This window comes from Anguilla rostrata, chromosome 7, assembly GCF_018555375.3.
Source record: "Anguilla rostrata isolate EN2019 chromosome 7, ASM1855537v3, whole genome shotgun sequence".
NCBI lineage: Eukaryota > Metazoa > Chordata > Actinopteri > Anguilliformes > Anguillidae > Anguilla > Anguilla rostrata.
The window spans coordinates 37083907-37096460 of NC_057939.1; the positions used below are offsets into that span (position 1 = coordinate 37083907).

Here is a 12554-nt window from a genome sequence, read left to right on the forward strand (position 1 = left end):
CAGTGTTAGTGTCAGGAATTCAAAAGTGCAATATCACCTAGAAGGCACAGAAGGCCTATTTATAATTAATGTGTCTAATATATAGCATTTTATATTTGTACTATATAACACTTGTACTGTTATTCCATTCTCCATTTGACTGCCTTGTACCCATTGACCAAGCTTTCATGAGAAGCAGTGAATGGGGAAAAAAATAGAAGCAAGGAATTCCTTTGATTCAATTCAAGCAGCCTGCGGTCTTTTTTTGAAGGGGGGGGGGGGCATGGGTAGGATAGTCCTGTAAGATTAACTCCTCATAAATAGACAGGGCATGGGCTTGTAGGGCAAGTGTCAGACAGCACTGGGAAGATTTGATGACTAGGTAAACAGTCTGCTTCCGTGAATCAGATTTATGCTTGCCTTGGCGCAACTGCTGTGGTCAGGGCTTCCACCCTGAAAACTCTAGGAGGAGCTTGCACAGTACCTACTTATGCACTACCAACATTTGGGAATAAATTCCCTGCATTTATGTTATTTTCAAGCCATTGGCTGTGAAAACTGACTATAAAAACATGACATTTTTAGTTTCAAGTTAGTTGTACTTTGTGGCTTACAGTAAGTTTCACTTTGTAGAAGGTAATCACAAATCAATATGAAGGCTTTTAGCTAAAAGCTTCTATTCCAGTTACAGAACTTAGAGCTTGTGATATGGTTTGCTTCTGTAAAACGTTTCTACACTCGTCTACACAAAATGCGAATTTAATAGTTAGATTTTGCGAACTTATGATTTTGCTTTTTTTTTCTTGTTTTATTGTGTTTGTTAGGAGGCTCAAGTCAAACTATGATCATTCGTGATACCTGGTGAACTGGTTACAACCTCTGATTAACCCCATTGAGAGCTGGCACAGGCAGGGCTAATGGTTAAGACTGACATTGTCCACACTGTAATTGACTGGCTCCTCCTTCTCAGATGCAGGTGGATGAGAATCGCCTGGAGGAGATTCGGCTGCGCCCTCTGTTAGACGGAACAGCAAAGAGGCTGCCCATAACAGAGGGCATTGTGGAAGTGAAGTACAAGGAGGGCTGGGCCCAGATCTGTGATGTGGGCTGGACGTCTAAGAACTCCAGAGTCATCTGTGGCATGATGGGATTCCCCAGTGAAAAGAAAACCAAGAAGAATCTGTACAAGTGAGTGGAAGAGCTGGGCATCAGAGGGGGTACATTGCAGAACATTCTGTTAACCTACCACAAACTCAGCTCTGCATTCCTTCTGTCTTGTAGGTAGAGTGTTGTTATAAGTGCATTGTAGCACTGGTATTCTATTATTTCTGTCAGTTTGGAGTATTTTTGTACTCTACCCCATGCCATGTAAGGAGAAGTGGCACTGCTGTGTGAAACACAGTTATAGGAATGCAGTGGATGGGCCTGAAGAGCATTCAAATGTGAATGGCAAGATAAACCTTGGCTTGTGATTGGTCAACTCCTTTAGTGACTGTGGTGGTCAGCTCAGGAGGAAGTCCTGACCATCTTCTGTGGAACCTGGATGCTGATATGCATATACTTTTTATGTTAAACATGCAGGAGTTTTTCCCAACTATGTAATTAGGTGTCATTTGTATAGCTTTTAAGCAGGGTTTTGCATTTGTTGTACTTTGGGTATCCATGATAGCAAATACATTTAAATATTTTAAGTGTGTTTTCGTGTTTTTCCTCATTGGGTTGTCTTGTTTTCCTTGGCCTGTGAATTCTATTGCATGCCCTTTGCTATCCATTTCTATTTTCAGTGTTAAATAAATAGGGCTAGGCTAGCTCAGATATTCTTGAGGATGTGTGCTTCTGGTAGAATATTCAGATCCAGACAGCAAACTTGATTTCTTTCTCTTCTATTTGGCAGCCAGGCAGTTATTCCCTTACATGAACTGATATGTCTAATTTGCTTCTAACCACAATGGCATTGTTTGTCTGTCTGCAAATGTCATAAATGTTTTAGTTTTCCTGGTTTTTTTGGGTAATGAAAAGGATTATTTATATAACTGTCATCACTTAAATGGTCTTTTCTAGTGAACTAGGGAAAGTGGGGAAAGCTATGTATATGAAAACCAAGATCTTGGCGCGCATGATTCATTTGCTGAATTTAGGGCCAAGAGGGAGAGCTTTCACACTGAAAAAACTTAATGAATCATTTCATCATATGTAAGTAGAGATCTACTGACCTAACTTTTGAATATTCTTCCCTAAATAGTGAAAACAAATGTACTGTTATTGAAATTTCTCGATTTCTCTCAATTTCTTTTTACTTTTGAAAATAAAAATAATAATTAATTAATCAATCAATTCTCAATTCCCAAATAATATGCTCAGCTTTCTTAGCATTATTATTTTTTAATTATTTTGTTCTAATCCCTTAAAATGTTAATGGTGGTTGGAGTACATTTTCTGTGTATTGACCAAATACACACACCCAGCACCCCCTTTTCCATGTCTGCGCATTTGACAACAGGAAGGAAGTGTGTATCCTGGAAGTGTGTGCATTTGTTAAAACTTTCAAGAACTTTATTTTGGTAGTGTGAAATATTTAAGACTTAAGGAAATCAAATGTTTGGACTCACAAACGTTTCTGTATGTGACCAGGTGCTTTTAATTTTTAACACACCAGTATAGCATTCAAGTGATATATGGTGTGTCATGATGAAATTGGTGCTCAGGCCAAAAGAGACTTTCATAAAAGGCTTCTTATGCAATCAGGAATAGTCAGATGTGAAACTCAGACTTATGTAACTATGGAGCTGAAAACCTTATGTGGGCTTAAAAATGGAGGCTATATACAGAACTACGAAGACTGCAGACATGCAAGCCCCCAATTCATACACTTCGTATTCTTGATCTTCTTCATCTCTATTAGAAATAAATGCTATAATATAGTGAATGAAGGTATATTCTGTTTTGTCATAGCTATGTTAGCAGACAGCCTTCCATCAGGCTTTAAATCTTTTCCATATGCTGCTGTTGATCCAGGTGCCAAAAGTAAGGAACTGAGGAACTAGTGTGAAACTGAGATGGTGTCCGGGGCTGCAGAACTGTGGTCATTTTGGTCAGACATCACATTTTTGTTTTTTTTTCATTAAGATTCAAGTATTTTAGAAATGCAGTCTTTTTAACATGCACGTGAAAATTACTTGTAAACACAAATGTAATGAAACAGGGCTTGAGGAAAGGGGGGAGGCATCTAAATGTGAGGGCTTTGAATAGTAGCATGTGACTGAGCTGTGCTTCAAACTTTGTGCATTTATTCAAGAGTATCAGACTGCCGGTAACATACACCCCTTAATATTCTATTCAAAAGCTATACAGAAGACATGATCTGTTTTTGATTTATTCATATTATATATTTCATGTTTTTTGGTTATGACAGAATCCAGACATTAATAGTATTTTTAAAAATAGTAGAAAACGGTTATACTTAAGTTATACTTAAGGCCTGAATATATTTTGTCTTTTGCATGGGAGGGCGTTCGTCCCTCCAGTAACTCCCAGCAGTTCTGTCGCTTTATTGTGGAGTATATTTATTTTTTATCATAATTTTCTCAAACCCAAAAGTTTAAATAATCCAGTTACCGTATTGCAGTTCTGTTTGTGACATTTATAGTTCATTCACAGCAGAATGAGTCACCCTAGAGACTCTTCTTATGGTTTATTTTACAGCGGTTCACAGAAATTCTATATTCAGGTAGTGTTGCAATACCCTGCAGTTTACTCTGTGGCATAAAAAAAAGTTCTCTGGAAGAAGTCAAAATATTTGTCATAGTCAAGCCTAGTGAATGTGTTTAGTTGCACATTATAAGCACTCATGCAGATAAAATGAAATAGGTGCCTACATCTGAAAACATTGTTATATAGCCTGTTCATTGAAAACATTTTTCATGAAGCTTATTCATTCTTTTCTGTCGTGACAGTAATAAGGAGAAGTATTTGAATATGTTTCAGATGCCTAATTCAAAACAGATCTGTCAAAACAAAGAAGGGACCATCTGTTCAAATTCTCAGATGAAAGTATAAATATTTTTGAATGTGTTAAATACATATGGATAGGGACCTTTCATACAATTTCACAATTATAAGACTAGACTGTAAGTCGGTGATGCAGAGCAACAATGGGATTACCTATTAAACACTTTCTTGCTCAGCAACATACCAAGTTCTGGAAATGCAGTACAGTTATTACCATAATTAATACATTTGTGTGAGTAGGTAGTAGTGTTTGGCTGCTTGACTAAAAAAAAAAAAAATAAAAATAAACAATTTTATTATTTCTTATTAATAGTCATTTAGAAGAATCCAATAATCCCAGCTGTATGTAACTGATGTAAAAGAAAAATAGTCTCATCCAAGGCTTTTGGAACCAGGGTTCTTGTTATGTGATGCTGTTGGGAGTGATATAAAATATGAAATGAATAGAAGTACAGGTCCATACAACATAGAACATGGAAGTGACCTAACAGATGTACTTCAGAGGCCGTCTCAGACAAGGATCTGGTTTTGTAAATGTCCTGTCTTTTGGAGAGGCTCTCACTAAATGGAAAAACTTGACAGAGGGCCTGCATCTAGTACATAATGGCTAGACTGAGAGCCATGTAATTAACATTTTTACGCATCTTAAAACTCAGCAGTACCTCTGGGAAAATTGAGCAATAACCTTAGCAAACATATCCAAATGGGGGGTCCCAAATGGAAAGCCTATTTTATAGTTTAGTTATTGTTCTTTTTGTCACACCATCTTATCTTTTAAATAATTTGTCTAAATAAGTTAAAAGCCAGCACTTAACATCAGGGGGTGTATAAAGAATGCTGCTGTGACACTCTTTCAGGATTTGTGGATTTTACATATTTGTCCTTTAACCTGGATATTGGGAAATGATCTGTGTGGGAAATAAAAAAGCAATATCATAAACACTATAGAACTGCAAAGATCTGAACTCCCTTCTTGAGACACCTACTACAGCTTGAGATGGTAGAGAATGATGGGGTTATCTCAGCTGAATATTAAACATTGCTACCAACCTGAATAAAATTGTTCCAGTGAATAGGGTTGTTTCAGTGAATGAATAATTTCAATTTTAGACATTTAAACCACTGCTGCCAGCTTCAATAATCTAAAAATTTAATAGTTTGCACTATCCCGTTATTAATTCAAAGTCATCTGATGTTCTGAATTTCTGTTACAGGAATTATGCCTTTTACAGAATATCCCTAAGTGCTCATGTATAGCCTCTGCCAGATCCAACAGTTTTCATCGAAACTCATCTGAGGTGATCGTACAGCAAGCCAAAATATGCAAGTCCTCCAGTGTGACCCAAACAACTGTTTCTGAATGAACATCTGAAAGTAGACCACACAGAGATAAAGAAGTCTCAATTACAAACAGAGAGGTGTGACCAGGGACAGAGAAATACAGAAGGCATGGGAGAAGTAAGACATAGGTGGAGAAAGACAGAGAGGAACAGAAGCATACACTACAGAGATAAATAAAGGACAGCTGAGAAATGGAGTGCAATAGAGAGAAAGGAGTGTGCATCATAGATATCATCCTTGGCTCTGTTAGTCGTGTAATTGTGTGCAATACCTTCTGCACTGCTCAACAGAAATACATACGCAGTCTGTAAACTCAATAGCAATTTGTCAATTCTAACAAGGCTCGCTGTCTATAACATAGTGGTTGCTAAGCAAAATTGTATTAAAATCCAATAAAATAGAATCAAATAACTATCTATTTGGCAAACCAAACATAAATCAAACAGTAATTAAATATTTTCCTGTTGTTCTATAAAGCAAGTAGCTCTAATGCCATTAACCATGGTATGAAACATCCGACAGATTAAAGCTGAAACAGCTTGATACATGCTGTTATTGTAGCCAGTTGGCACTATTTTTCTTTATTGAATCCTTATTGCTAGAAGGGAAATGACCTCATTTTGCTAATCAGTAGAGGATGCTATACAATTCCATGCTTTCATGTCTCTGGAGTACTTTAATCTAAATTTTAGAGAGGGTAACCGAGGGTTACCCTGCTGTTGTGAGTCTACTAATTTGTGTGCAGGATGCAATAAACCAACTAGTATCATCCAGGTTTACATGGTATTACACAGTCAAGAAGGCTTTTTGGGCCTTGCTGTGAACACACTGTTCTTGTGCATAGATGGGCCTGGTTTCAAATCCAGACCACATCAGTGCTGTGCAGGCTGATACACAATTGTTGTTTTTTCCCGCTTTGTACTCCGGTACATTGGATTTGAAATTAAACAGTGAATATGAGGTTAAATGCAACTTTAATTTAAGGGTATTTATGTCCATATTCACCGATCCATGTAGGAATTACAGCCCTTTTCATACATAGTACCCCATTTTAGGGGACCAAAGGTACTTGGTCAAATGAACACATTCATCATTTTTAGGACTTTTTTTTTTAGGTTGTAAATCATTTGTATTTGATGACTGCATGAAGTCTGCAACTCATGGACATCACCAGATGTTGGGTATCTTCTCTGGTGATGCTCTGCCGGGCATGTACTGCAACCATCTTCAATTCCTGTTTGTTTTGGGAGATTTTTACCTGTCCTCTTGCTTTCAGCAAGTGAAATACATGTTCAGTTGGCTTCAGGCTGGGTGATTGACTTGGCCAGTCAAGGTCATTTGGCTTGTTGGCCTTGAAAAACTCCTTGGTTGCATTAGCAGTGTGTTAGGGCTATTTGTACTGTTGCAAGGTGATGCGCTTTCTGGTGATTTTTGAGGCATTTGGTTGGAACTGAGCAGATAAGATGTTTCTGTTTCAGATTTAATCATGCTGCTGCTTTCAACTGTCACATCATCAGTAAAGACATGCCAAGCCATAACACTACATTCACCATGTTTTACAGATATGGGGCAATGCTTTGGCTTGTGCAGTTCCTTTCTTTCTCCACAATTCCCGCATACCATCACTTTGGCAGGTTAATACTGATCTCATCTGTCTATAAGAGTTTGTTCCAGAACTCTACTGTTGTTAATGAACTTTTCAGGGATCCCTACTGGGATCACCAGATATGGATGTAAATGTCCTGTAGTACATAGCCAAAACAAAAGAAACAAAAACTGTCCCAATACTTTTGCATTTAAATATGTATTTGTGTACAGAAATATACTGTGAACTTCATAATATTTGGGGCAATGACATTTTTTTTTCTTCTTGATTTGGCTCTGTACTCCACAGTTTCAGATTTGTAATCAAGGAATCCACATTTGGTGAAAGTGCAGATTCTTTGCTTTTATTAAAGATAATTTTTATACACATTGGTTTCACTGTGAAGAAATTACAGAACTTTTTATATATAACCTCCGCATTTCAGGGCAATATTCTGTTTGGGATAAATTACTTCACAGGGGTTTCAGATTAGACAGGTGTGTTCAGTTGCTTCCTTAGTGTAGGTATAAATGAGATTTTAATATCTAGTCTCAATTCTAGGCTTTTTATTGCCTGTTATTGGCGTTTGTCAACAGGTGGACCAGAGTTGTTCCAATGAAAGTCAAGGAAGTCATTATGACGCTGAGAAATAAGTGAAGTCCGTCAGAGACACTGGCCAAACCTTAGGCTCACCAAAATCAACTGTTTGGAACATCATTAAGAAGAAAGAGAGCACTGGTGAGTGCAGTAATCACAAAGTTCCTGGTAGGCTAAGGAAGATCTCTGGTTAAGTTGATGACCGATGACCCTTACTATAACCCCTGAACATCTGGCTGACAGATCTGAAACACTCATCAGGAGGCAGGCGTGAATGTGTCAGTCACTACTGTCTACAGGGTATTTCACGAGCAAAGGCAAGATGCAAAACACTAGTTAACTGCAAAAACAGGATGGCAAGGTTACAGTTTACTAAGAAGTACCTAGAAGAGCATTTATAGTTCTGGAAAATAATTATTTTTGACAGATGAGACCAAGATTCACTTGTATCAGAGTGATAGCATGAGCAAAGTGTGGAGCCCAAAAGGAACTTCCCAAGATTCAAAGCATCACCCTCATCTGTGAAACATGGTGGTGGTGGTGGTGTTATGGTTTGGGCATGAATGGCTACCACAGGTACTGGCTCACTTTCCTTCATTGATGATGCAACTTCTGATAGCAGCAGCAGAATGAATTCTGAAGAGTACAGATGTACCTTATCTGCTGAAGTTCAAGCAAATGCCTCCTGTAGCATCCTATAGCAAGATGATCCTAAACATACTGCTAAAGCAACAAAGGAGTTTTTCAAAGCCAAAAACTGGGAAATTATTGATTGGCCTGGTCATTCAGCAAGTCTGAATCAAATTGAACATGCATTTCATATGCTGAAGAGAAAACGTAAGTCAACCAGCCCCCGAAACAAGCTGGAGCTAAAGATGGTTGCAGTACAAGCCTGACAGGACATCACCAGAGTAGATACTCACCACCTGGTGATGTCTGTGTGTCACATATTTCTAGCAGTCATTTCATGCAATTCATTGCATTATTCCTGCTGTTCAGCATGTATCTTTTGCTACTTGTATATCAAGCCAGCTGGCATTAACATTACAAAAATAGTGAATTCATTTGTTGTATGTTTGTTCTTGTCCCTGGTGTGATTGGTCCATCACTGCATGGAAATTCCTGGATGGAATGCATGGAAACTACTTTGCCATTGGTTCACACTATTGTGAGAGGGAAATGCCCTCTCTCTCAGCGGACTGTGAAAACTCTGTCTCTCAGGTGGAGGGGTGGAAGTTGAGGGCAGCAGACATAGCACACAGACTTTACACTGTAATTTCACTGCAGCAGTAGAGGTCTCTATAGCAGTGGTTCTCAAACGCGGTCCTGGGGGACCCCTGTGTATGCTGGTTTCCATTCCAACCTCAACAGCAATCCCAGCATTTTAGCAAGCTGTGAATTTTTTTAATTAGGTTCTTTTCATGTTTTAGAGCTGGGGTTCCAGAATGGGCCAGTGTGGCTGCACACACCTGATTCTGCTAATCAATCACTAGAGTCATTGCTAAGCACCTTGATTAGTAGAATCAGGATCAGGTGACCCACACTGGCCCTTTCTAGATAAGACTGGGGACCCCAGGACCGAGTTTGAGAACCACTGCTCTATAGGAACTACTGTACAGGAAGACTCCAGGGTGTAAACCCATGTGTACCAGAAAACAGTCCAGTCAGGAGTTCAGGGAAAACATACAGATCTGTGCTCTATTTATCATGTCTGGCCTGGGTTGCTTGCTTTTTATAGCACTAGTATTTGTCTCAGTATGAATCTTCTGTCTGCAGCATTTTCTGGTGTGCAGAAGCACATACAGTATATGTGACTCCTATGGGAGACAAAGGAAACCTCAATATGTTTGATAGACATAACATTTATACATACACACAAAGCAGACCCTCAGAGATACAAACCTCAGAGCATTCAACCTAACATGAATGAAATGAGAAATACCATATTTATGTCATATCAGTCTCCTTATTATCCACCAAGCAAAAATGTGATCTGTAAACAGTGTCACTTATTCCTTTGACATCTATTCACCCATCCATCCATTCTCTAACCTTATCCTGGTCAGGGTAGCAGGAAATGCTGGAGCCTATCCCAGCAGGCATTGGGCAAGGGACAGGAATACACCATGGACAGGTTGCCAATCTATTGCAGGGCACAACACACTATTCGCCCACACACTCATACCTATGAGCAGTTTAGAGTCTCCAATTAATCTACCTGCATGTCTTTGGACTGTGGGGGGAATCGGAGTAAGCACAGGAAACCCATGCGGATACATAAACTGCACACCAACTGGCTTCCACATGTAATAGGAATTATTATTAATTAGCAATTTTCCTTATAATTATCTATGGTTTTCTTCTAGGTTCCCTCTAACCTGTAAAACACTTTTTGTTTAGCATTTTTGCTTACCCACTGCTCATTTTGAGCATGTTAAATCCAATGTAGGATCATTTCTATGGCTTTTATTTTGGGGACAAGAGAAACTATGGCTATTCATAGAGATTTCCTTTTAGCAAAATCAGACAGACGTAAGTTGAATGGGTGAATACTGTTTAATGATGTTGTATTATACCCTGTCACAGAGGGATATACTGAAATTGCTGATAGACTCCAAAGAATTAAGGTGACCTTTGGATAGTTTATTGGGCTCTGTGTTGTTCATGGTCGACCGTATTATTACTGCTATCGTATATACTAGGTGTTCTGAAAAACTTCTATTCAGGCTGCCAGACTTACAGAGCAAAAAGTTCATTCTCTTCTCCTGTATATTTCCTGATTCATCGGGGTATGCTTATCATTGCCTCTTAGCAGGACTCCCTGTACCGCTGCAAGGTTTGCCTGCCTTCAGATCACTCTCAAAGAACAGCTGAATTTTCTAGAGGCCAGGAATCCAAACAGGATTAAATGGAGGGCATTCTTTGATGAGTTTCACAAACAGGGCAAGAATCTCTTTCATGAGTGTGCCATGTAACGACATGGCGTGAATGCTACATTCCTAGTTTCCTAATTAGGTTGAGGCATTTTTGCAAAAGTGCTGTTTGACATCAATGTGTGTAGAGACCACATTACATTGTTTGTCAGGCTGAGGTGAACGAGACCAAGCTTAGAACATCTGAGAATTTTCTGAATATGGCTACAGACCTCCAGGATAATGAGTTTTAAATGATGCAACTCCAGTGTTTTCCTTGGAAAATAACTTGAAACAACATGCCAACTATTTTTTATTTTCTGTACAACTGCAGGAAATGGATGTCTAGAGCATTTTAAACAGTTATGTTTATATCTTAAGCTGTAAATGTACTGTGGAGACAGATAGCACCCAAAGAACTTCAACTAAGTGATCCACTAAAATAAATTACTGCATAGGGGTTATCTCACCAGCTACAGTAACTTTACATGCACAAGATGTTTTTAATTTTATTATTAATAAAGGCAGCATATAATGCTATTTTATTGCCTTTAACTAGAGGAATCCATGACACTTTTCTAGGTGACGTGTCAACTTGAACAAAAAGATACAAAACTAAAATATAACGATTGATAGCTTTTCCACGGTGTCTTTAGTGCTGTTTTATTTCACTTTTAATCATTAGAATGTCCCTTGAAAATTTACTCACAGTAATTATTCTGGTACTTTGGCCACAGTCTTGTGAAGTGATTGCCAAACTCCTGTTTGAGCCAAAAAATCTGTTATGTCTCTAAAGACTCACAAATGTGAATATTTTTGTGGATTAACGGTGGACCATCTGCTGCATTCTTTTATCCTGAGACCTTCCAACTTTAATTTTATTTTAAAGCATTGCCATTATTTACACTGTCCATTTACGTTAAATACTACCAAATTTAGAACACAAATAGAGGGTCCTGGCTAATTTGTTGCCACATTGGGAATTAGTGTTGTTCACAACACAAAGACCTATTTCCAACTCGTTTGCGGGTGCTTTTCTGATAATGTTTCTGTCTCTTTTTTGGTTGATTTTGTTTTTGGTTTCAACCAGTAACTCTGAGTGAGGTGTGGCTTACATTAGAGTGAATAATGTATACACTGACTCATTCTAATAAAATAATCACTGGCAGTCTGATGGGATCCCATTGCACACTTGCCATCCAGCCATCTGTCCTCTCAACCACCAGACAACCACACCATTAGAAATCATTTTGACGCATATTGCTGACCGTTCTTTTCTGAGGTCGCTTCATAGGAAGCATATTTGTTATTTTTTTCCATTCTAAATTCTAAATGTTCATTTGAATCATCTGCCCCTGATCTTGACATTGTCTTTGCTAAAACTGGTGAGCAGGTGCTGCACATGAAGGTAGCCTTTAAATTTTATAGTTTGACTCTTCTGGGTAAATGCTCTGCCAGGTTACAGATTACTTACAGATTAAGGTGAGCCTGCGATATGTAGTGGTATGTCAAGCTTTTATGAATGTAGACTGTGCTTGTACTGACTGTACCCTGGAGTTCCAAAGACCAACAGTCAGCAGGAAACCCTCAGCTCATTTCTCTCAAGTGATTTTCTGTTGGGCTCCTGCAGTCTGCTTTTACACATTGATGGAACATTTTAAAATTGTATGATAAATTAGAGTAAAATAATAATTATATTAATAATGACAAAAATTCAAGACTTATGTTCTGAACATATCCTACTTGAGGTCCTGTGTGGATTTATCCCACAAGATCTGAAATATCATATTTCTCCTTAACTGAATTAATTGGAATGAGCTGCATTGTGCTTCAGATTTTTTCTTGCATTGAGGTCAATGTCTAAGATTTTTCTTGAATGGTTTTAAGAGTTTTCTCATTTAAACAAAAAAGAATGTTTTCATAGATGTTTTTGGCAGAACATTTATAAGATTTTACACTTGCCTTCTTTCATTTCTGTCTGTAATCATTCATATTCTCATTGTCATGCCTGTGTGGTTTATTATTATATTTATCTGTTTAGTCATTGTCATAGTAAATAAGATGCGGTTAGTTTCATGTCCAAATCTCTATACAATGTTTACAGTGTGGGCTCACAAAGTTTCACTGTTTCA

General features: G+C 38.1%; 1 protein-coding gene across 6 annotated transcripts in view; it reads left to right on the top strand.

The window, feature by feature from the left end:
* The window catches only part of LOC135259622 (lysyl oxidase homolog 3A-like), a 47812-nt gene that overhangs the window by 6583 nt on the left and 28675 nt on the right, over positions 1 to 12554 (top strand). For all 6 annotated transcript variants that reach the window (XM_064344185.1, XM_064344188.1, XM_064344189.1 and 3 more), the window contains exon 4: positions 950 to 1167. In XM_064344185.1, the coding sequence (XP_064200255.1) occupies positions 950 to 1167 (218 nt within the window). The remainder of the gene's footprint in view (positions 1 to 949; positions 1168 to 12554) is intronic.